This window comes from Kogia breviceps, chromosome 2 (genome assembly GCF_026419965.1).
Source record: "Kogia breviceps isolate mKogBre1 chromosome 2, mKogBre1 haplotype 1, whole genome shotgun sequence".
In the NCBI taxonomy this organism is placed as follows: domain Eukaryota; kingdom Metazoa; phylum Chordata; class Mammalia; order Artiodactyla; family Physeteridae; genus Kogia; species Kogia breviceps.
This window is the reverse complement of record NC_081311.1, coordinates 139,413,019-139,440,152: the sequence shown is the minus strand read 5'-3', so window position 1 is coordinate 139,440,152 and position 27,134 is coordinate 139,413,019. Positions and strand designations below refer to the sequence as shown.

At 39.8% G+C, this 27,134-nt stretch overlaps 1 protein-coding gene across 6 annotated transcripts in view; it reads right to left on the bottom strand.

Annotated features, from left to right (window-relative positions):
- The window catches only part of UBR3 (ubiquitin protein ligase E3 component n-recognin 3), a 228,265-nt gene extending 209,168 nt beyond the window's left edge, over positions 1-19,097 (bottom strand). For all 6 annotated transcript variants that reach the window (XM_059053502.2, XM_059053505.2, XM_059053506.2 and 3 more), the window contains exon 1: positions 18,476-19,097. In XM_059053502.2, the coding sequence (XP_058909485.1) occupies positions 18,476-19,023 (548 nt within the window). In that variant the 5' untranslated portion in view covers positions 19,024-19,097. The remainder of the gene's footprint in view (positions 1-18,475) is intronic.
- Between the last annotated feature and the right edge of the window lie 8,037 nt (positions 19,098-27,134).

Below are 27,134 nucleotides of genomic sequence, written 5' to 3'. Positions count from 1 at the left end.
AGGGGATGCGGGTTCGTGCTCCGGTCCAGGAAGATCCCACATGCCGCGGAGCGGCTGGGCCCGTGAGCCATGGACGCTGAGCCCGCGCGTCTGGGGCCTGTGCTCCGCAACGGGAGAAACCACAACAGTGACAGGCCCGCGTACCGCAAAAAAAATAAAAAATAAAAAAAATAAATACAATGGATTGGATTAACAGATTAGACAGGGCAGAAGAAAAGTTTAGTGAACCTAAAGACATAGAAAGAGAAACTAGTAAAAACAAAAGACAAGAAAAAAACAGACTGCCAAAAATGAAAAGAACAGTAGTGAACTATGCTTCAAGCAGCTTAATATGCATATAACTAGAGTCCCCAAAAGTAGAGGAAGGTAGAAAAACATATAAAGAAATAATGTTCAGGGACTTCCCTGGCATTCCAGTGGTGAAGACTCCATGTTTCCACTGCAGGGGGCACAGGTTTGATCCCTGGTTGGGGAACTAAGGTCCCACATGCTGTGCAGTGTGGCCAAATAAATAAAAGAATGTTCAAAATTTTTTCCAAATTTGATTAAAATAACAAACCCAAAGTCCAAGAAGCTCAAGAAGCCCAAGCACAAAAAACATGAAAAAAAAAACAAACCAAAAAAAAACCCTACACTGAGACATCATAATCAAACTGCTCAAAAGCACTGATAAAGAGAAAATATGAAAAGCAGCCACACAAAAAGACAGGTAAGAGAAGCCAAAAAAATAAATAAATAAATAAAGGATGACACCAGATTTTTCCTTGGAAACAATGCGAGCAAGAAGACACTAGTGGGCTTCCCTGTTGGCGCAGTGGTTAAGAATCTGCTTGCCAATGCAGGGGACACAGGTTCGAGCCCTGGTCCAAGAAGATCCCACATGCTGCGGAGCAACTAAGCCCACCAGTCACAACTACTGAGTCCACATGCCACAACGACTGAGCCCATGTGCCACAAATACTAGGCCTGTGCGCCAAGAGCCCATGCTCTGCAACAAGAGGAAGCCACCTCCAAGAAAAGCCCACAACAGCAACGAAGAGTAGCCCCTGCTCACCGCAACTAGAGAAAGCCTGCATGCAGCAATGAAGACCCAATGCAGCCAAAACTAAATAAAAATTTTTTAAAAAAGAAGACACTAGTATATCATAAAGTACTAGAATCCTTAGAATCTTTCAAAAACAAAGGCAAAACAAAAAGCAAAATAAAGACATTTTCAGACATACCAAAAAAAAAAAAAAAAAGAATCCATCACTAGCAAACCTGCACTATAAAATATATTAAAGGAAGTCATTCAGGCATAAGGTGGAAACATGGACCTACACAAAGGAACAAAACACTGGAAATTGTAACTAGATGCATATGATATTTTAATTGTCATTTAAATCACGATTAGAAATTATTGACTTTAAATAAAAATAACAACAATGTATTCATGAGTTTATGATATATGTGAAAATAAAATATATGACAACAGTAAGATAAAAGCTGGGAGAGGAAAAACAGAAACAAACTATTAGAAGATTCTTATACTATACATAAAGTAGTATAATATAACTGAAAGTAGACTGTGATAAATTAAAGATATACTATACACGATAAGCCATAAGGCAATCAACAAAATAACAATGACAAGCTAATCAACCAACAAAGGAGATAAATGGAAACATAAAAAATAATTTAAAAGACAGCAAAAAGGAGGAAAAAAGCAAACAAAGGGTAGATGGGATAAATAGGAAATAAACAGCAAGATGATAGACTTAAATCTAACCATATCAATAAGTATATCAAATGTGGTCGAAATACCACCGTCAGAGATTATCAAATTGGATTAAAAAAGATAGGCCCAACAAGATCAACTGCCTACAAGAAAAGGACTTTAAATAAAAAGAGACAAAATAGTTTAAAAGAAAAACATTCTTCGTTTTTTGGGTTTTGGTTTTTGAGTTTTTTTTGGCCACGCCACACAGCTTGCAGGATCTTAGTTTCCTGACCAGGATTGAACCCATGTCCCTGAAGTGGAAGCTCAGAGTCCTAACTACTGTAGCACCAGGGAATTCCCAAGAAAAAATATTTTTAAAATAGATACCGTCTGTGGAGAAATTGTCTTCCACAAAACTGTCCTTAGTGCCAAAAAGATTGGGGACCAGTGATACAGAGGACATATCACTGAAATTAAGAACCACGTGGGAAAAAAAAAAAGAAACAGAAAAATCAATAAAATCAAAAGCTGGTTGCTTAAAAAGAGCAACAAAAGTGACACAGGAATGAAAAAGACGATACCATTATATATTCTACAGACACTGATAGAACAATAAAATATTACAAACAACCTTTTGTCCATAAATTCTACAAGTTAAATGAAATGGTCAAATTCCTTGAAAGATTGAAACTGCCAAAGCTCACACAAAAACATAACCTGAATAAGTAGTACATCATTAAAGAAATTGAATTTGTACTTAAAAACCTTCCAACAATAAATACTCCAAACTTAGATTGCTTCACTGCCAATCTCTGCCCAACATTTAAGGGAGAAATATATTCTACAAAATATCTTAAAAAAATTCAGAAGAGGTGGGAACCCTTCCAAACTCATTTTAGGAAAGTAGCTTTACCCTAATCCCAAAATTAGACAAAAATATTACAAAAGAAAACTATAGTTCAATATCCCTCTTGAACATAGATACAAAAATCCTCATATCAAAATACTAGCAACTCGAATCCAGCAATATATAAAAAGGGTAATACATCATGACCAAGTAGAGTTTATCCCAGGATGCAAGACTGGTTCAATACTCAAAAAATTACTTAATGTAATTCACCGTATCTACAGATTAAAAAGAAAAATCACACAATTACCTCAGAAGATGCAGAAAAAACATTTGACAAAATCCAGCACCCCACTGCTGATAATTGGGGAAAAAAAAAAAAAAACCTCTCAGCAAACTAGGAATAGAAATTACTCAATTGGATAAAGAGCATCTACAAAAAACCTACAGCTAATATCAGACTTAATGACAAAATACTTATTTTCCCCTAGCATCAGGAACAAGACAAGGATATACATATTCACCACTTCTGCTCAACACTGTACTGGAGGTTGTGCCCCATGCAATCAGGAAGGGAGGGAGGAAGGAGAGAGAGAGAGAAAGGGAAGAGAAGAAAAGAGCAGAGAAGAGAAGAGAAGAAAGAGAGAGAGAGAGAGAGGAGGGAGGGAGGGACGAAGAAATACAGAGAGAGAAAGAGAGGGAGGGAGGGAGAAAGGAAAGGCACTAAGATTTGAAAGGAAGAAGTAAAACAATCTTTATTCACAGTCAACATGCTCATCTACATAGAAAACCTAGTGGAATCCATCAAAAGCTACTAGACCAAAGAAGTTTAGTGAGGTTGCAAGATATAAGATCAATACACAAACCTCAACTTGAATATGAATGTTCATAACAGCTATATTTGTAATAGCCAAAAACTGGAAGCTACTCAAATGTTCATCACCAGATGAACAGATATACAAATTGTGTTATATCCTTACAGTGGAATATTACTTAGCAATAAAGGAATGAACTACTGACACACAACAACATGAATGAATCTAAAATAGTTACACTGAGTGAACGACACCAGATCAAATATATGTGTGTGTATATATATCCACACCAGACTGACTTAATTTGTTCTGCCTTTGAGGATGATTTGTAAGAAGCTGAATTATCTATAATAGAATGTTTTGGGTGCTCTGATAAACATGAAAACAAAGTAAGAAAAATGGAAATGGAAAAAGGTATTTTCCTCCCATAATTGAAGCAATAATGCATTAATTTTTGAATAATTCAGGGTTAAAAGGTAAAAACAATGCTGAAGTTCTCACTGAGAAAGGCTAGAATTCCTATGCACTGTTATTTTCCTGATGACTATCTAAAAATGGTGCCCTGATTTAGGTTTTGGGAAACATTAAAAAAAAAAAAAGCCATCATAAGAGAGTTATTTGGTGAACTATTTTTTTACATTTATAAATGTGGCGTTAGCATCACAAAATATAAATATATGCACACAGACACAGACACACACACATATATTCCACTTACATAAAGCTCTAGAAATGCAAATTAATCTACAGCAACAGAATGTAGATCAGTGGTTGCTGGGGGAAGAGGCACAGAAAAAAGGCAGAAGGTAGGGATTACCTTGCAGGTGGTTGCTATGTTTACTATCTTGATTGTGGTGATAGTTTTACAGGTGTGTGTGTGTGTGTGTGTGTGTGTGTGTGTCTGTGTGTATATGTGTGTGTATACATATATGTGTGTATATATATACAGAGAAACTTAATGTACTTTAAATGTGTGCAACTTATTATAAATCAATTATGCCTCAATCGAGCTATTCCAAAAAGTACCTTCAAAATCATATGCAATTGCCTTGGTCAAGCATTCCAATCCAATGCTTTGATAAAAGGCTTTGCTTTTTAACAGTTCTATGACCAGTATAATGGAATATTAATATAGCGTGCCAATGTTTCATAGTCCTGGGCAATCAATCACATAAAATTGGAATAATACCATTCTATTTATGTGTTTCGAGTCTCATTTAGTCAAAAGAAAAATTGAAGTAGGCAGGTCAAATACTGTCCCCATTTTACATGTGAGAAAAACTACAGCCTAGGAAAATTAGGTGATTTAACCAAGGACTAAAAGATAACAAATGTTGGGAAGTGAGACCAAAACATGGCCTCAAAGATAGTTATGTTCTCACAAATTCTAAACTGAAAATTAGCAAGACCAACTTCAAAGGTCCCTGGTCAAAAAATGAGTGTTCTCTAGAGATGACTGATAAGCTACCACCTGGAGTTCTGTGATAATGAAAATATCACCGTGAATAAATCAGATATATTCTTGCCAACCAGCATTCTAGGAAATTCTTTCCACTATTACAGGTTAGATTTCCTGAGATTCTTTAAAGAATATACTCCAGGACTTCCCTGGTGGTGCAGTGGTTAAGAATCCACCTGCCAATGCAGGGGACATGGGTTCGAGCCCCGGTCCAGGAAAACTCCTCATGCCACGGAGCAACTAAGCCTGTGCACCACAACTACTGAGCCTGCACTCTAGAGCCCAAGAGCCACAACTACTGAAGCCCCTGCGCCTAGAGCCTGTGCTCCACAACAAGAGAAGCCACTGCAATGAGAAGCCCATGCACCGCAATGAACAGTTGCCCCCGCTTGCCGCAACTAGAAAAAGCCCATGTGCAGCAACGAAGACCCAATGCAGCCAAAAATAAATAAATAAATGTATTTTTTTAAGCTTAAAAAAAAGAATATATTCCATTAAATTGTCCCCATCTCTCCCAATAAAAATCACCTACAAGCAGGATTATCTGTACCAGAGCAATGGGCAAGGCTTAAAATTCCCTTAAGAAATCAAAACCCCAAATCTAGGCTTTATGCAAGTTTGGGGTTCAAATTTACATTACTCATGTGGCACTGGAACTCCCCAAACTAAAAATTAATTTTTAAAACTGGCACTGGGCCAACGGTGTCTGTGATGGTTTAGAAAATAGCTCCCAATCTCCTTGCAGGTAAAACTCAAATTTCTTGTAAAATTTTCCTTAAAGATTTTTTCTAGAAATGCAAATTTAAAACTTAATAGACAAAAAAATAAACTTAATAGACAAACTGGACAGCAGATTAGACAGAACTGAAGAAGGAATTACCTAGAAGACATATCTGAGGAAATCACCCCCAGTTCAGGGAAAAAAAAAAAAGATAAATGGATAGAAAATGAGTAAGCTCTATTTAGAAAACAGAATGAGAAGATCCAACAAATATGTTATAGTAGCATAGTATCCAAAACAGAAGATAAAGAATGGGAGAGAGCTGAAATTCAAAGAGACAATGGCTGAGAATTTTCAGAACTGATGAGAGACACAAATCCTCATCTAGAATCAACTCAACAAATGAAGCCACACCTAGACACATCAAACTGAAAGTACAGATCACCAAAAAGTAAACCTTAAAAGTAATTAACAAAGTCAGATTACTTACAAAAGAACAATTAAGATGGAATAAAACTTCTCAGCAACAGAGACCAGAAGACAACAGAAAAGTACCTTCAAAGTGTAAGGGAAAACAAATGTCAACTAAAATTCTTAACCCAGTTAAAATATTATTTGAGAGTGAGGCTGAAAACTACTCTAGTACCTGATTACATCATGTTCTTTCAAGCCTGTGAAGCTTTACGTTTTCTGTTCCTTCTATCCATAATGTCCTCCTTTAACTCTCAATCTCCTTCCAGATCAAATTCAAGTTCTTTGTAAAGTTTTCTTCAGCTTTCCCTAGTATGCAGTATCAACAGAGGCCACAGAGGCCAAGAACACAAGATTTGGAATATGCACAGAAATGGGTGTGAATAACAGCTGTGTGACTTTGGTCATGTTGCCTCCCTGAGACTATATTTTACTTGTGTAGATGATAATATCAACCTCTAAGGCTTGTTAAGAATGTTAAATTAGATATATGTAAATTCCTGACCTACAATAAAACTCATAATAAGAAAATGTACAGATCAGCTATAAGAAGAGACTTCAGAATACTGCTTTATCAATATTTTTTTAAAAAGCATTTGAAAATTTTTATAATATAAAATATTGAGAAAAAGCAATAAACAAGGAATTAGAAAAAGTAATTTTTTAAATGATATCATTTATAGTAGAAACAAAAAGAAGGTATCGGGGAACAAATTTAACAAAAGATACACAATTTATGGAGGAAATTACTGACAGAAAAAACAATTTACACTACTCTCATGTTAGGAAGATTTAATACTACAAAGATGACGTGTGTATTCTACTGAAAAGAATTCTACTGCATGATTAAACAACAGTTTGTTTCTATATTTTCTCATTATTTCTATATTTTTCCTATTTCAAATAGTATTATAATGAATATCCTTGTAGAGACTCCTTCTGCAATGTCCTCAAATGTAGCATGATTCCAAAAAATAACTAACAGAATTTTCCACAGAACTTGACAAGCTGACCCTGAAATTCAAATGAAAAAGCTAGGGACCAAGTATAGCCAAGATTCTTTTGAAGAATTATAAGGGAAATCCTGCCATATTGAGATATATTCTAATGTTATAATAATTAAAGTAGTATGATATTGTTGCAAGAGACATATCAATACAACAGAGAGCTTAGGACATATACAGGAAACTAATACGTGACAGAGGTGGCACAAAAACCAATGAAGAAAAAAATGGCTGTTTAATAAACAGTGCTAGATGTTTACAGTACCCAAGACATGGAAGCAACCTAAACATCCATTGACAGATGAATGGATAAAGAAGATGTGGTACATATATACAATGGAATATTACTCAGCCATTAAAAAGAATGAAATAATCCCACTAGCAGCAACATGGATGGACCTGGAGATTATCATACTAAGTGAAGTAAGTCAGACAGAGAAAGACAAATATCATATGATATCACTTATATACAGAATCTAAAAAAAAAAATGGTACAGATGAACTTATTAACAAAACAGAAACAGACTCACAGACTTAGAGAATGAACTTATGGTTACCGGGGTGAAAGGCTGGGGTGGAGGGACAGACTGAGAGTTTGGGATTAAAATGTACACACTGCTATATTTAAAATCGATAACTGGGCTTCCCTGGTGGCGCAGTAGTTGAGAGTCCGCCTGCAGATGCAGGGGATACAGGTTCGTGCCCCGGTCCCGAAAGATCCCACAAGCCACGGAGAGGCTAGGCCCATGAGCCATGGCCGCTGAGCCTGAGCGTCCAGAGCCTCTGCTCCACAACAGGAGAGGCCACAACAGTGAGAGGCCCAAGTACCGCAAAAAAAAGATAACCAATAAGGACCTAATGTAAACAAAAAATTTTTAATTAAAAAAAATTTTTTTTAATAAATAAACGGTGCTAGAATAACTGGATCCTCATATTGAAAAAGATAAAATTAGATCTCAATCTCACATTATATGTAAAAATAAATTCCAAATGGACTAAAGACCTAAATATGAAATACAAAATGTTAAATGCTTCAGAAGAAAACTTAAAAAAACTTTTTTAAAAAAGCAGTTTTTTTTAACCAAGGTAGAGAGGATTGCTTTAAAAAGACAAATAGGACTTCCCTGGTGGCAGAGTGGTTAAGAATCTGCCTGCCAATGCAGGGGACACGGGTTCAATCCCTGGTCCGGGAAGATCCCACGTGTCACGGAGCAACTAAGCCCGTGTGCCACAACTACTGAGCCTGCGCTCTAGAGTCCGTGAGCCACAACTACTGAGCCCACACACCGCAACTACTGAGCCCACGTGCCTAGAGCCCATGCTCTGCAACAAGAGAAGCCTGCACACCACTACAAAGAGCAGCCCCCACTCGCCACAACCAGAGAAAGCCCACATGCAGCAACGAAGACCCAATGCAGCCAAAAAATATATAAATATTTTTTAAAAACACAAATAATACAAACTACAATAGTAAAACTAGATTTTTAATTTCAAGCTTTTTACAACACTATTATATATTACAAGGTGAAAAGACAAGCCACAGGCTAAAACAATGAAATGAGGAATCCAAAGATCAGTATCTAGCATACATTAAGACTCAGTAGGGCTTCCCTGGTGGCGCAGTGGTTGAGAGTCCGCCTGCCGATGCAGGGGACGCGGGTTCGTGCCCCAGTCCAGGAAGATCCCACATGCCGCGGAGCGGCTAGGTCCGTGAGCCATGGCCACTAAGCCTGCGCGTCTGGAGCCTGTGCTCCGCAACGGGAGAGGCCACAACAGTGAGAGGCCCACGTACCACAAAAAAAAAAAAAAAAAAAGACTCAGTAAAATAAAATTTAAAAACCCAGTAGAAAACAGGCAAAGAATATGAACCAGCAGTTCACAAAAGAAGAAACTAAATGGCCTAAAAACAAATGAAAAGATGTTCAACTTTACCTAGCAGTCAGGAAATGCAAAATTTTTAAATATGTTTATAACCAAGAGACTGGCAAAATATTTTATATATATATATATATATATATACACACACATATATATATCTCACTAATTTTGGTAAGTAGAAAAACAGGAACTCAAATTCCTGGTGGAAGTGTAATTGGGAGTAAACTGGATAAACCAACAGAAGGCAACTCTTAACTATCCAGTAATACTGAAGAATAGAATGCACACTCTATGATCCAGTGTTTCCTCTCCTAAAAACATTCTGGTATATCTATACAAGGAGACACATGCAAAGATGTTCACTACAGCCCTTTTGGAAACAATGAAAAATGTAAAGCATCTAACTGTCCCTTCAGCAAAGAAACAGGTAAGCAAACTATGGTTTAATCATATTATAGAATGTTTAATAGTAGTTAGAAATGAATGAACTAGTCTATTTTAGCAACATGGTAAATAAAAAAGGCAAGCTGCAAAAAGATTCATATAATGTAATATAATTTATGTAAAATTTTCACATAAATATTGTTTAAATGTAGTACATTTAAGTAAATGTAAAAAGTAAATATAAAAGTAAAACATGCATCAATATGACACAGGAATTTCAGGATAATGGTAATCCCTAGGGAGGGAAAGAGAAAAGGAGGGAGAAGAGGATGATCTTTATTTTTCTGATTGAGAAAAGGTCTAAGGAAAATATGACGAAAGGTTGACCTCTATTAATCTCAGTGGTGAGTACAAAGGTATTTGTTATATTATTTTTATACTTTTCTGTATATTGAACATGTTTCAGAGTTGAAAATAGTTTTAAAAAATTTAATATGAAATAAAAATGATTAGGGCTTCCCTGGTGGTGCAGTGGTTGAGAGTCCGCCTGCTGATGCAGGGGACGCGGGTTCGTGCCCCGGTCCGGGAAGATCCCACATGTCGCGGAGCAGCTGGGCCCGTGAGCCATGGCCGCTGAGCCTGCCGCAACAGTGAGAGGCCCGCGTACCGCAAAAAAACAAAAACAAACAAAAAAAGAGATTAGAAAAAAATTACTAACAACACTTCTAAATTGCTCTGTTGTAGTTAAACCTCATAACTATGAAGATGACTAGAAATTACACTTCCTGCTCAAGGAGAATCTTCACCACTAAGTAGAATCGGTCTACATTATTTCTAGTAAATCAGCAATGACAAAAAGTACAATGAATACAGAAAAGAGAACACAGATTTCTTTAACTCTTCTTCCTCCAAGCTCTCAGAACAGGAGTGTTGTGCTCCTTTGTTTGAATTTGTGACTTGAGTTAGATGGATACTGCTGTAGAGAAAATTCCAGATTCATAGGAAAGAAAATTTCACAAGTAATCCATGTAAACACATAGATAACATACTAAAACTCTGAATATGTGCAAAGAGAATATAAATAAAAGAGATAAATATGGCACAGGTCTTCATCATCAAATCTTTATTGAAAGTTTGTTACTTGTAGCAATATAAACTAGAAATGAAAAAAACTATTAATTCAGAAAATCAAATCCTGCAGTATGGTTTCACACTGTACTTATGCTATAGAAGTGCTGTCCCTACACATGAGCTTCACTGTGAAGAAAAAACTCACCACTGGACTTTGCAACATGAGACTTCGAGGACAGGAATACTACAGTGAGCTAAAAAAAATAACAGAGAGGATCCCATTTTAAAGGAGATGATAAGGTTGGCAACGTAGGTAGAGACCACGTTGTAGAAAACACTGACGCCAGGCTAAGGGTGCCAGATTTTAGATTATAAAAAATGGGAAGCCTTTTTTTTTTTTTTTGGCTGCACCAAGTCTCAGTTGCAGACCGTGGGCTGTTAGTTGCAGCATGCAGGATCTTTGTTTGTTTGTTTATTTGTTTGCTTTACGCGGGCCTCTCACTGTTGTGGCCTCTCTCCCATTGCGGAGCACAGGCTCTGGACGCGCAGGCTCAGGAGCCATGGCTTACAGGCCTAGCCGCTCCACGACATGTGGGATTTTCCCGGACCAGGGCACGAACCGTGTCCCCTACATCGGCAGGCAGACTCTCAACCACTGCGCCACCAGGGAAGCCCCGGGATCTTTTTAGGTGCAGCATGCGGGCTTCTTAGTTGTGGCATGCTTGCAGGATCCAGTTCCCTGACCAGGGATCTGGGTAACCCAGGCCTCCTGCATTGGGAGCACGGAGTCTTACCCACTGGACCACCAGGAAGCTATTTTAAGCAAAGTAGTGACATATGTAAAGCAGAATTTTATATGAGTGAAGGTTAGACTGAACTGTGAAATTATTACAGGCAGGAAAACAGTAAATTATCATGGAATAGGTTATGATGTGATGAAGGCTTGACCTAAGGTAACAGCAGAGAATGAAAGAACAAATCTAAGAGAAAACAAAAGAACAGGTCTTGGTACCAAGCATGCAAGGAAAGGTTAAGGGAAGAATCAATAATGACACAAGGAGACACTACTAGATATCTACCCCAAATCCATTCCTGTTTTTCCCCAGACATGAGACAACAAAGACCAAATGTAAACAAACTAAGTGATGGAACCAAAGTTTATAAAAAGCCTGGGTCCCCAATAACACTAATAAGCTGCTGAACTAGTCCTGAGATGCAAAACAGTAAATCTCTTCAAGGTTTAAGCCACTAGTAGCTGGGATTTCTGACTGGGGGAAAAATGATACTAATTTAAAAAGAAACAAAGGGAATTCCCCAGCAGTCCAATGGTTAGGACTGTGCTTTCATGGCCAAAGGCCCAGGTTCAATCCCTTGTCAGGGAACTAAGATCCCACAAGCCTCACAGCACGGCCAAAAAAACTAAAATAAAATAATAAATAAGTAGGAAAAAAAAAAAGGAAAATCTACATGGAAGTATTTTGGAGAGCAATATAACTGATTCAATTTTAGACATGCTGATATTAAGGTAATGGGAGGGTATTCAAGTGGCCAAAAGTTCCCACACTGGTATGACTCAAAATAAGAGCTTCCTAGATTTAACCAATGAAACTTAGATTATTCAAAGTTACAGATTTCCTTACTATAGGATTTCTTTAAGATGTTACACATTGTAGATAGTCAAGAAGATACATCGTGAAGTGTTTCCCAAATTTGCTTGGCCACAGTACACCCCTCTGTAGTAGAAAATCTCTGTAAAACATGTCTAGAGAAATAGATAAAGTGTAGCTGATCCTTGAAACTTTAAGAACAGAGTATTCTAGGGACTTCCATGGTGGTCCAGTGGTAAAGAATCTGCCTTCCAATGTGAGGGACATGGGTTCAATCCCTGTTGTGTCCGGAACTAGGCCCGCACACAACTACTGAGCTTGCGCACTGCAACAGGAGAGCCCGCATGCCGCAAACTACAGAGCCCATGGGCCCTGGAGCCCGTGTGCCACAACTAGGGAGAGAAAATCCACATGCCACAACTAGAGAGAAGCCCGCACGTCAACAAAGAGCCGGGGCCACAACGAAGGATCCCACATGCCGCAGCTGAGACCAGACTCAGCCAAATTAATTAATTAATTAAAAAGAACAGAGTATTCTACAAAGAACTCACTAATACATGAAAAGATAATACAATTAGAATATCACCATTTTGCAGCCCCTAATAAAATAATAGATCTAGACAATGATAATCGATAGCTGCAAAAATCTTTAACATGACAGGGAACTTCATGACAAATGGATTGGGCTGACAAACCTGAACCCACTGATCAACCTAACATTTACTAAAGAATAGACAAGGAGACATTCTGTGGCTCCAGCTATTATTCAACAGGAAGTATAAAACACCATGATAAAGTTTTATTGCCCCCTCCCAAAAAAAGAGAACCTAAAATTTGATCAAGACTCTAGATCCAACTACTAGTTTACAAGAAATAATGGGCAGAGGAACAAGTTAAATATCACAGAGAGGGCTTCCCTGGTGGCGCAGTGGTTGAGAATCCGCCTGCCGATGCAGGGGACACGAGTTCGTGCCCCGGTCCGGGAAGATCCCACATGCCGCGGAGCGGCTGGGCCCGTGAGCCATGGCCGCTGAGCCTGCCGTCTGGAGCCTGTGCTTCGCAACGGGAGAGGCCACAACAGTGAGAGGCCCGCATATCACAAAAAAAAAAAAAAAAAAAAAAAAATATCACAGAGATGCAATCAGTAAAACCCAGAATGTCGGTTTTTTTTAACTACTAAATTGCAAAGAAGGAAAAAAGAAGGGGGAGGGGAGGACTATAAATTAAGATTCTTAAGAGAAATAAAAACCAAATACAACATTAGGACATTGTTTGCATCCTACTCCTAAATTAACCCTAAGAAATCATTTATGAGACAAGTGGGAAAATCTGAACACTCACTTGCTATTTGAAGATATTAAAAAATCATTGTGAATATTTTAGGTACTATAACTGTGGTAACAGTACTGTAATTCTTTTAATTGTGATAAAATACACATAACATAAAATTTATTATTTAACCATTTTTAAGTGGTATTAAGAATATTCACATTGTTGTGCAACCATCACCACCATCCAACTCAAGAACAATTTTATCTTCCCAAACTGAAACTCTACCCATTAAACAATAACTCTCCATTCCCCCTTCCCACCAGCCCCGGACAACCACCATTCTACTTTCTGTCTCTGTGAATAAGACTATTGCAGGTACTTCATATAAACAGAATCATACAACATTTGTCTTATTGTGTCAGGCTTATTTCACTTAGCATAAGGTTTTTAAGGTTCATCCATTTTGTAGCATGTATCTGAGTTTCATTTCTTGTAAAGGCTGAGTAATATTCCATCTTATGAATATGCCACATTTTGTTTATCCATTCATCTGTCAGTGGACATTTGGGTTCAGTTTTATTTTTCAGGGTTTGTATCTCTTTACTGAGATACATACTTAAACATTTATAAACTGAATTATAAGATACCTGAGATTTGCTTCAAAATAGATAAAAAAGATATCACTTTTCACTTATCAGGTTAACAAAGATCAGAAAAACTGGTAACACCATATACATTGGCCAAGACGTGTGGAAACATGCTCTTTCAAACACTGTTGGTGGGAGTGTAAATTAATCTCTCTAGAGGGCTCTATCAAAGTTTAAAATGCACATTTCCATTAACCAAGATATAATATAACTTCTGATAATTTATCCTCACACATATACTCACACACATACACAAAGAAGTGTATACAAGAATACTGACTACAACAAAGCTTATATTAAGCCCAAGACTGGAAACAATTTACATGTCTATCAGTAGGGAACTGACTGAATAGATTACAGTAAAATACAAAAATATGAAAATGCAATAGAATACAATTTAACTTTAAAAAAGAAAGTAGGGCTTCCCTGGTGGCGCAGTGGTTGAGAGCCCGCCTGCCGATCCAGGGGACACGGGTTCGTGCCCCGGTCCGGGAAGATCCCACATGCCGCAGAGCGGCTGGGTCCGTGAGCCATGGCCGCTGAGCCTGCGCGTCTGGAGCCTGTGCTCCGCAACGGGAGAGGCCACAGCAGTGAGAGGCCCGCGTAAAGCAAAAAAAAAAAAAAAAAAAAAAAAAAAGTAAAATGGTTCTATGTGTACTAATAAGAGACAGAATCCAATCAGTACGTTCACAGGAAAAAAGCAAGATTTAGAAGAGTATAACACTGTTCAACCAGACATTCACTGCTTTGATTTCTGGCACTGCCACACACCAAATAACCTAAAAACTTCCTACAACAAAACATATAGAAATGCTAAGTAAATTATAACTAAAATCTTTTAAATGTATAACTAAGCTCAAGAGTAAGGGAAATCTCTCACTGAGGATGGGATGGAGGAAAGAGGAACCTTTACTTTTTAATTTTCCACCTACTTTTATGTTATAACCAATAAGTATTACTTTTGAAATTAAAAAAGAAATCATTCCTGAAGTACGCTGAAAAAAGATGCTATAAATTTAATAATCCATGCCACTCCCTGAATAACTAAAGCAACGTAATCTCAAGGCAAATTTTCAGGTATAACAGCTACTATTTTATCCAATTTAATTCAACATTTACTACTAAGTACAAGAGCCTTTGAAAAATAATAGCAAGATGAGGTTCCTATTTTTTAAAGAGTTTAGAATCTGTGAGGAAGAATAAGGAGGCAAAAGAAATCAATAATACACGATAGGGCTTCCCTGGTGGCGCAGTGGTTGAGAGTCCACCTGCCAATGCAGGGGACACGGGTCCGTGCCCTGGTCTGGGAAGACCCCACATGCCGCGGAGCGGCTGGGCCCGTGAACCATGGCCGCTGAGCCTGCGCGTCCGGAGCCTGTGCTCCGCAACGGGAGAGACCACAGCAGTGGGAGGCCCGCATACTGCAAAAAAATAAAAATAAAAAAATAATTTTTAAATAAAAAAATAATACACGATAGAACATGAAAATGGCCATCCTCTGAATCAAAATTTGAAAACTAGGGCTTCCCTGGTGGCGCAGTGGTTGAGAATCCGCCTGCCGATGCAGGAGACACGGGTTCGTGCCCTGGTCCGGGAAGATCCCACATGCCGCGGAGCAACTGAGCCCGTGAGCCATGGCCGCTGGGCCTGCACGTCCGGAGCCTGTGCTCCGCAACGGGAGAGGCCACAACAGTGAGAGGCCCGCATACCGCAAAAAAAAAAAAAAAAAAAAAAAAAATTTGAAAACTAAATGTTTAAAATTCCAATTTCTGGTTCGTAACATCAGAACCCCGAACCAGTCTGACATTAGTTTAGATTTTCCATTTCTTTTTTTTTTTTCTCCATTACGTTTTTTGAACTCATCCATCCATTAATCATTTGTGACAATGACTGTACTTACACTAGTGGCAACATACAATTAATTAATACATAGTTTCTATAGGCTTTGTGATCTCTTCCCACAAATGAGTTCTCAGTTGTTTTCTTCCTTTGATTCATATACCTGTTAATAGGCTCCATTTATTATATCAGTACTACTCATCAAAAATAACTGAATTCCCTGGTAGCACAGTGGTTAAGAATCTGCCTGCCAATACAGGGGACACGGGTTCGAGCCCTGGTCCAGGAAGATCCCACATGCCGCAGAGCAACTAAGCCTGTGCGCCACAACTACTGAGCCTGTGCTCTAGAGCCTGCAAGCCACAACTACTGAGCCCGTGTGCCACAACTATTGAAGCCCGCATGCCTAGAGCCCATGCTCCGCAACGAGAAGCCCGCACACTGCAACCAAGAGTAGCCCCCGCTCACTGCAACTAGAGAAAGTCCGTGCACAGCAACGAAGACCCAACACAGCCAAAAAATAAATCAATTTAAAAAAAAAAAAAAAAAAAGGAATGCTACTTGTAGAGGCAATAGAGAGAAGCGCTGAACTGTCAGGCTCTGGAGCCAGCATGCCTAGCCAGCTACTTGTGTAATCCTGAGCAAGTTTCTTAAAACTCTGTGCCCCACTTTCCTCTTCTGTACAATGGGGATAATAACAGTAACAATCTCAGAGTTATTGATTGAGTTAATGTAAAGCAGATTTTAATATTTGACTACTATTTTCCAAATAGATGAATAAAAATCCAAAATTTTAATAGCACTCTGTTGTTGAGGCTGGTGTGAAACAGAGTCACATGCTCTGCTTACTCCTAAGCCTTTTGGGGGGCAATCTGGAAATCCCACTTTGAGAATTTATCCCACTGATATTCTTGCACAGGTATGCAAAGAGAGGTATACCAGTTTTTTATTTCATACTGAAACCGAAATGTCCATCAAAAGTGATGATTAAATAGAGAATGGCAAATTTATGACATGAAACACTATGAAGCAGATTGTTTTTTTTAATAGAGTGAGTACACTGATCTACTGACAGACATGGAAAGATCTCAAATAAGTGAAAAATTCAAGATGTATACAACAGTGCACATGATAGGTTACCTTTTGCATAAAAAGGGGCTGAAAAATCAAAATACATATTCATCCTTGTTTTTTTTTGCACTAAGAGAAACTAGTAACGGTGTGAAGAAACTGGGCAGATGGGAGACAGGATGGGAGGGTAACTTCAAACTGTGTATCTTTTTATTTTATTTTTTTGCTTTTTTAGCTACATAAATATCTTACCTATTCAATTGTCAATTTTTACAGTATTTTTAAGTGTCAGGCATACACTTTAAGCTGGCAAATGTTAGCTGCAATTATTACCATTGTTACTACCAATAGCAGTATTATAAGTATTATTATCATTAACAAGCTCAAAATAGCTCCTTTCTCTAGCTTTTTTCTTACTCCCTCTGCACAGAGCCTCCTCTGACTCCCAGACTATTTAAGGAATTTATCATTTTCTACTCTAGTGTAAGCGGCTTAAGGGGGAGGTCAATGTCTTGTTCATTTTTAATATCCTAGGAGCCTTGCTTGTACCTAGTCGATACAAATATTCTGGAATAACAGTAACCTACAAGTACTCCAAAGAAAATAGTGACCATTTCTAACGGGATTAGACTCTATCATTAATTATAAGACCTGAAAATTGAAAAACTTGAATAACTGGATTTGCTAACATTCTTTCGGCTACTGCCCAGCCAAAATCTCCTCTCTTTGACTAAGTTTTTCTTTCCCCGGGACTTCCCCAGACACTGACATCATGTCCCAAGCCAAGACACAACATGCACCAACTCTTTAACTCACTGCAATCTCTGAAATGTCTTTTGTCCTAAACCCCAACACCCTGGTACGTCATTCCTATCGAAAAAGCATTTTAGTGTTTCCTTTTAGATAGAGGTTCACATATTAGTCAGTGCATAAAGTGCCCTTTTAACTGGAGAAGACCTAACACATGATTCCTAATTCGCTCAGTGTTTTTGTTTGTGCTGGTATGGAAGGTATTCTATAATTGACTGCTCGCTCAGTAGCTCAATTCTAGATGTCATTCCAGCACACCAAATACTCCACTGACAGCTCAACAGTCACTTTTCATACAGGCCCCTCCCCTTCCCTCCCATCAGCTCAAAGAGCTCCTTCGCTCATACTGACACACTGACAGTTCAGAAGTCCCTTTCCACAAGCTGTCCTCCCCTGCAGCTGCAAGACCACCTCCCCGAGTCGCATCATCCAGCGACCCAATTCGGTCCCCAACATAATCCCTCTCCCAGCCAATCCAAATCACATCATCAGTCTCTTCCCAAGAAACAGGCAGCTTTAAAGCCTTTCCCAACAAGTACGCAATTGACAGCTCGACATCAGATTTCCCAAGTATCTTTCCTCTTCTCTCCGCTCCTACCCCACGCACTGGCTCTTTTCTCTCAATCACTCGTTCGCCCTGGCTTCCCCGAAAATTCACAGCCTTGTTCCCTGAATACGCTCTCCGCTCTCCCCCTCCTCCCCATCCCCTTCACCGCTGACAGCTCAGTCACTTCCATCCCCATGTGGCTGCAACCTCCTGCCCCACTCCTTTCCCTTGACAGCTCTGGGTCGGCTCCAAGATCCCCCTCCCCAAGGCCTCCCCAGACCTCGGCCTGGGCCTCCCGCGGTGCCCCCCGCCCCGGAGGTCAGCTCCACTCACCCACTCTCCCGCATCACGTTGCTGTCCCCGCAGTCGCAGGCACCGCCGGCCTGGCTGCGGAACATGTTGAAGTCGTGTCCGGTGTGGTCACCCTGGTGGAAGCACTCGGCGCACAGCGACATGCAGGGAGAGATGCCGCACGTCCGGCAGCGGTAGGCCACGAAGTTGGCTGTCCAGACCAGGCCGCAGAGCGCCGCGGGGTCGTAGGCCCGCACCGCCGCGCAGAACTCGTCGTAGCCTCCGCCGCCCGCCAGAAGGCACTTACACCACTCCAGGGCCTCCTCCTCGGCCGCCCCCGGACCGCCCCCGCCGCCGGACGCCGCCGCCTCCTCGCCGTCCGCAGCCGCAGCAAGCGGCCGCTCGGCGCTCAGCACCCGCTCCAGCAGCGCCTGCAGCTCCTCGGCACCTGCGCGGTTGTCCGGCCGGCTGAGGGCCGCCTTCAGGTGCGCGGCAGTGGCCGCCTTGTCGAGGGCCAGCCCGGGCGCGGGCATCTCGGCTTGCGGTGGCTGCGGACCCCCGACGGCCGCCGCAGCCGCCGCCGCCGCCATGATGAGAGCTCAGAATTTGGAGAGTCCAGGGCCGGCGGCTCCTCCTGGGAGGGTGGGGGAATTGGCTGCTGCGATTGCTCGGCCCTCCCAACTCTCGCGATACCCCGGGGCTGCCGCGCACCTCTGCCTTGTCCCCGCCCCTGAACACGCCCCCTCGCGCTGGGGTGCCTGCTTCCCGACCCTCTCCCCTGGGACGGACCTCCTGTTTCTTCCTCAGACCTCTTGGCACTCAACTACAATTGAGAGCCTCTAAAATAAGGGACCCGACTCTAAAATTATTTAATATGAAAAATCTTTAATATGGACCATTTTTTCTCTATTTACCTGGTCTACAGGAATACAGACAGCATCTTTCAGCTGTTTTTTAGGCATCTGCATTTCGTTCTGAGATGTAGATCCCCACTGTTATCAAACCATTAATTACGATTGAATTACTATTATTATTGAAAAACCCTCCTAATTTTTCGCCCTGTATCAGTTCTTACTCTCACACTATTACCAGTTTAATCTTCTAAACTACATTTTTTAGAGGATTAAAATATATTCTTACTCTCACTCTCCTGGTCAAAATCTTTAGTGGAAACAAAAGTCAAAAACTCCTTGAATCTTCTCTTAATGCCCACCACCAACCTATCTTTCTATCATTATCTCCTTGTGCTACTCTAAGTTTGCCATTTGAAAGAGACCAACGGGACTCTTCAGTGTTTTCTGAAAGATGCTTTATGCCTGTAGTCTTTATTGTTCCTAGTTCCACCCCTACTCCACCCCATACAGTCGCCCACACTCCTGTTCTAGCAATGTCTGCCCATTTCATTTCCCTTCTTCAAAAATGGCTCTGAGTTGGTCCGTGGGTCAGTGGCCTAGAGCTCGGTTCTCGGCTCTCATGTTCGGAGGTGGGAGGGACACGGGACAGGCCCGCACACCTGACCTGCCCGGAGAGGATCCCCGCACCCAGTAGGAGAAGGAGGAGACTAAGCAGGGGAAAAGACTCATAGCTTCTGATGCGAGTCACGTGATGGAAGCTGCCCTGGAGCAGATGGACGGGATCATTGCAGGCACTAACACAGGGGTGGATATTAGCGATGGTACCTGTGAGCCTGCACTGGCTTCCGCGGCTTCCTACATGAACCCCTTCCCGGTGCTCCATCTCGTCGAGGACTTGAGGCTGGCCCTGGAGATGCTGGAGCATTCTCAGGAAAGAGCAGGCCTCCTGAGCCAGATCCCAGGCCCCACAGCTGCCTACATAAAGGGGTGGTTCGAGGAGAGCTGGCTGCGGCTTTCCGGCTCACTTTACACCTGGCATGGGCGCCGATCTCTCACTCCAGTCCTGCTAAGTACTACTGACTCAGGCTGCGGTGTTTACAGAAAGCTTTATGAAGGTTCAAGAAAATGATAGGTCCATAATTCCTCAGTCTGAAACCCTTAATTCCTCAGTATGAAACCCTTGAGTCCACGTGCATTTTAGAACTCAGAGCTTATTAAACTTTAGAAAGGTGAGACAGTGCATGTGTACTGTACTATATGTACCATCTCTAGCAAATACAGGGCAGGAAACACGTGAACATTTCTTCAGCAAAACTTGTGAATATCTGCATGAAGTGGAACAAAGACTACAAAGACATAATTTACAGTGACTATGTATTTTTACCTTGTATAGATGTGCCTGAATTTATGAAACCATTTCTCTAATATTGAATTGAAATTATTTTTAATCTTTCACTAATAATATGGCATTGCTGCACACACACACACACAAAAAAAAAAATGGCTCTGAACTTATTTGATGATACAACTTTTTGCTTTCACTGTAAAAACCTCATCCCCGGGCTTCCCTGGTGGCGCAGTGGTTGAGCGTCCGCCTGCCGATGCAGGGGACACGTCTTCGTGCCCTGGTCCGGGAGGATCCCACATGCCGCGGAGCGGCTGGGCCCGTGAGCCATGGCCGCTGAGCCTGCGCGTCCGGAGCCTGTTCTCCGCAACGGGAGAGGCCGCAACAGTGAGAGGCCCGCGTACCGCAAAAAAAACAGCTCTCATCCCCACCGCACTACTAACTGGTAAATTTCTTGAGGGCAAAATATGAATCTTCTTCATCATTGTCCATAAGTGTTCAAATATTTGCCTGATTATTGTTGTTAAATGGAATATAATTACAATAGATAATTTTTGTTGCATATTTATTATGTGCCCCATTCTTTATATGTTATTTATTTTAACTCTCAATAATCCTATGAAGTAAGGAAACTAAAACTTACAGAGGTGATTTATATGTCCCAAAAACACACAGCTGGCAATCAAATGAGATGTGACTAGAACCCAGGTCCATCTGAATCCAAAGTCCTGCTCTTTCTACCACATCAATGCTTCCCAAACCTGCCTGATCCTAAGACTCACCTTAAGTTCTTACAAAAACAAATTCCAGAGTCCCACCCCAGACCCAAAGTATCAAAATCTCCAGAGGTTACGCTGCCCTATCTAACAGAATCTGAATCTTGAAAAAGATTATCATTAATGATCTTTCCAGAACTAAAAATCTACAGCTTTTAAAGTTTCTATAGCTCACCTCCATAGAGCTGGGTGTATTATTAAACGTAACTTAGTAACACATGGCAGAGGACAACCAAGAATGAAAAAAACTGTAGGAGAAGCAATCCAAGGAAGTAGAATGAGTATTTCCAATCCATAACCAGTGATGTAAATGAACCTAACATAACAAAAATATACTATATCACATGTCTAGACTCTCTACATTAGTAAAGCATTTCACAATCATCATTTAACAGTGATAAATAATTCAAATATTGCTCAATAATTCTCTTTATGAATCACCAAATTATAAACCAAATAAAATCCAGAAGCATTTCAAACTAAGGTAAAACTAGTGTGTATTCCCTAATCAGTGTCTGTGGGTTCAGGCAGTTGGGGAAGTGTGCTGGTATCTCTCCAGGATTGCTTTCCTGTGGAGAATAACAAGGGTGCCTGCTCTGCTTGACCACGATGATGCATGCTGCATATGCAGCCTTTTCAGCATTCCTTAGTGGTCTCTACGCGCTCTGTGAAATTCCTACAAATTTCTACAAAATTCCACCACTTGCCAGCAGTGCCTCTTTTTTTCTGTAACAAAAACAAACAAAAAAACTTCAAATGCCACCCCCTATTTCAGTTACATAGACATTGCAGTGCACATACAGAAATCTGGACATTTGCCAGATTTCCCAGCTTCCAACTTTGTTCATGAGGAATCAGATATGTTCAAAATCAGAGAACCATTAAAAAATAACTGGTAATAACAAGAATAGAAATAACCCAAGTGAAAAATGGGCCAAAAATGTGAATAGACACTTTACCAAAGAAGATATATAAGCGGCCAATAGATATAGAAAACATGCTCAGCATCCCTAGTCATTAAGAAAATGCAAGTCAAGGGACTTCCCTGGTGGTGCAGTGGTTAAGAATCTGCCTGCCAATGCAGAGGACATGGGTTCCATCCCTGGTCCGGGAGGATCCCACATGCTGCGGAGCAACTAAGCTTTGTGTGCCACAACTACTGAGCCCATGTACCACAACTACTGAAGCCCACATGCCTAGAGCCCATGCTCCACAATGAGAAGCCACTGTAATGAGAAGCCCACGCACCACAACAAAGAGTAGCCCCTGCACACTGCAACTAGAGAAAGCCCATGCACAGCAACGAAGACCCAACGCTGCCAAAAATAAATACATAAATTAATTTTTTTAAATGAAGAAAATGCAAGTCAAAACTATGAGACACCACTACACACACTAAAATGGCAATAATCAGAAAGAGAGACAGTAACAAATGTTGGCAAGGATATGGAGAAACAGGACCCCTCATACAACATTGATGGGAATGTAAAATGGTACAGCCTCTTGGGAAAACAGTTTGCCGGTTATGTACTTAAAATGTTAAACATAAATTTACCATAGAACTCTACAATTCCACCCCTAGGAATCTACCAAAGAGAATTTAAAACATATACCCACACAAAGACTTGTAGATGAATATTCAGAGCAGTATTATTCATAGTCAAAAACAAAAACTGGAAGTGATCCAAGGGTCTATCAATTTGTAAATGGATAAACAAAATGTGGCATATTCATATAATGCTATACTATTTAACAATAAAAAGAAATGAAGCACTGATGCACGCTACAACATGGGTGAATTTCAAAAATGTTATGTCAGTGAAAGAAGTCAGACACACAAAAAAGTGTATATTGTATTATTCCATTTATCCGAACTGTCCAGAAAAGGTACATTTATAGAGACACAAAATAAATTAGCAGTTGTTTGAAGCTGGGGGTTAATTAAGAACAGGGAGTGCCTGCAAATGAGCACAGAGAACTTTTTAGGTTGATAGGAATGTCCTAAAGATTGATTGTGGTGATGGTTGCACAACTATGTAAATTTACTAAAAAGCATTTATTTCTACTCTAAAAACAGGTGAATTTTATGGTATGAAATTATACTGTAATAAAACAGTTAATAATAATAATTAATATACTTGCTATTTGAGATGAGTGAAATCATCAAATTTCTGTCCAGGCAGAAACTATATTACTGCTTTAGCTTTCAAAATCAACATGACAGGCTCTCAAATCTTAGCCTCTCCTAGGATGTCTGGGGCTTGTATCATTTGAATCCAGAAAGTCTGACATTTTTCCCTTTCAACTCATTAGTGTAATATAAAAACTCTTCTTCTAAATTGTCTCTCAAGTCACTGTGCTGTGTCATGGGGAATTCCTACAATGATCATATTTCCATGAGGGAAAGCCAGATTGAAATTCAAGTGCACCCATTTAAATACATTTAAAGGCTATACCTCACAAAATGACATTGAATCACTCTGTTACTCTATGGAAGACATTGAATAAATAACAATACAACATACTGCTGTTAAAGAAAGCCACAAAATAACATCTAAAAAATTATGTGCATTTATGTACTGCATCTTAATTTATGTGAATAGAAATCTTGTGATATTTCTAAATTGGCTTTTCAAATTGAAATAAACCACACACAGATAAGGTAAAAGCTATAAATGATAAATAACATAATTGCTTCCAAAATTAGAGATCCTTAACAGAGAACTTATAAATGAATGTAAACTCTCCAAAGTTGGTGTCTTTTGTTTTTGGCTGCATGGCATGTGGGATCTTAGTTCCCCACCAGGGATCAAACCCATGCCTCCTGCAGTGGAAGCACAGAGCCCTAACCACTAGGATGACACGGAATTCCCTCCAAAGTTGTTTTTGTATTTATCTGGACTCTCTTGGTTTCAAGAGACAAAAACCTGACTTAGCTTAAGCCAAAAAGAGGATCATATTAGATCATATAAACAATTGGGGGAAGAGAGAGGTGAACCTGGATGCATGTCCACCTTTGCTTTCAGTGAGCATTGGCTCCCTTGTCCCCAGCTCCAGGTCACATCTCCACAACCTCACAACAGAGAAAAAGGGTCTGTTCTCTGCCAGATCCACTTAAAACCCTGGGGAAGAATTCTGACTGGCCCAGCTCAAGGCCCATGCCACCCTTATCACCAGAAGGAAGAGGAGGAAATACCTGCTGGGAACATAAACATACAAGATACCTACAACTGTATTAACTGCTGATTTCTGCCTGGCCTCCAAATACACACCAAACCTATGCACAGAGCAAGCTCACCAGTTCTAATGGCAACTGTTGAAATTCACACCATAAGAAACATTGTGCCTATTACGTACAAGGAATTCTGCTGGATGATCACATTTAAGATTCATGACAACCCTGAGAGGTAATTATTATTATCCCAATTTTACAAGCAGCAATGATACCCTTCAATTCATAGCCTTCAAAACATAAGAAAGAACCCTGGAAGAGAATTCATTCATTGTTCCTATGTGTGTCTGTCTCTTTCTCCTTTCTTCCTCCCACTAATTCTCCCTTTCCCTCCTCTCTCCCTCCCTCCCTCTCCTTCCTTCCTTCCTTCAAAACTGAGTCCTTTAATACCTTGCAACTATACTTACTGTGCTTCTCTCATTTGTTTAATATTAAAACAAGGACATTTTTAGTAAGTTTCTCAACTCATGCTTTACAAATATTTTGAGGAAAAAAGCATGACAGTACCTAAAGGACTTGACCTATATTAGCTCCTCTACAGACTGGTCTGTGCAACTTTTCCAAGGTTATAAATGCTTAACAATGCTCTGGGATCTTTTTTATTATCATTTAGTACTGTTACAAGTTGTCCTAACCTAATTTTCTCCCCCTCTCCCTTTTTTTTAAACAGAGGACAATTTCCTTCTGTGCATCTCTACTGAAGACTAGAAGATTTTCACCCATTGCCTTATTCATGCAACAAATTAATTCAACTCATATTTATTGAGCCCCTGCCAAGTTGCTCTCTGCAAGAGCTGAGGATAGCACTGTGAACAAAACAGACATGGTCCATGGCATGGCCTGGCATGGCACAACTCCAGGGGACACCATTCACACAGAATACAATGCTCCTGACATGGAACTCACAGACTGATGGAAGCATATTATGAATTGTAACCTAATCTATAAATACATTATTACTGTTGCTACAATTATTAGTACTTCTGATCTTGGAGTGAGAAAACATTTTTTTTAATGGACACAAAAAGTACTAACCACAAAAGAAAAGGCTTACTAACAAAATGGGTCACAATATTGTAACTTTCTGTTCATTAAACGACACCATTAAGAGTTACAGAGTTTCTGTTTGGGATGATGAAAAAGTTTGGAAATAGATAGTAGTGATGGTTGAATATTATGAACATAATTATTGCCACTGAATTTTACCTTAAGAATAGCAAAAATAGCAAATTTTGTTATATATATTTTACCATAATTTTAAAAAATTAATAATATACCAAAAACTATTGAATTGTACACTTTAAATTGGTGAATCGTATGGCATGTAAATTATGTCTCAAGAAAGCTGTTAATAAAAAGAGACCGGGCGGGCTTCCCTGGTGGCGCAGTGGTTGAGCGTCCGCCTGCCGATGCAGGGGACACGGGTCCGTGCCCCGGTCCGGGAAGATCCCACATGCCGCGGAGCGGCTGGGCCTGTGAGCCATGGCCGCTGGGCCTGCGCGTCCGGAGCCTGTGCTCCACAACGGGAGAGGCCACAACAGTGAGAGGCCCGCATACCACACACACACAAAAAAAAGAGAGACCACTAAGAGTAAAAAGGCAAGCTACAGAGTAGGAGAAAATATTTGCAACATGTCTGACCCAAAAAGGATGTTCCTCTAGAATATATATTGAATTCCTACCAATCAAAAAGGAAATGAATCATCCCAATAGAAAAATGGACAAGCAACTTCAATGGACATTTCATAGAAGAAGATATCCAGATGGCAAATAAGCATGTGAAATTAGTAATCAGAAAATTGCTAATTAAAACCATATTGAGTGTACTATACATTCAACAGGATGGCTAAAATTTAAAAGACTAATAATACCAAATATTGGTGAAAATGTGGAGTACCTAAAACTATCAATTAGTGCCAGAAGGAGTGCAAAATGGTTCAGCCACTTTGGAAAAAAGTTCATTAGTTTCTTATAAAGTTAAACACCTACTCTATGCTCCTAAAATTACACTTAAGGGAAACAGAAACATATATATCCAGAAAAAAACATTATGCAAGAATATTCATAGTAATGTTATTTATATTAGCCAAAAACTAGAAATAATCCAAATATCCATCAACAGATGAATGCATAAACAAATTGTGGTACAGTGGATACTGCTCAGCGATGAAAGGGAATGAACGACGTACATCAAGGGTGAAGCTCAAAAACCTTACACTAAGTGAAATAAAGCAAACACAAAAGTATGTTTGCATGATTCCATTTATATGAAGTTTTATAATAGGCAAAAGTAAGTATGATGATCAAAATCAGATCAGTGGTTGCCTGTGGGATGGCAGTAATTGACTGGTAGGAACAGAAGGGAAATTACTGTGATGAATGGAACTGTATCTTAATTGGGGTGTTGTTTACATGGTACATTTGTTATTCACATTTCATCAAACTGTATATAAGATTTGTGCATTTTATGTAAACTATATCTTAATTTTAAAAA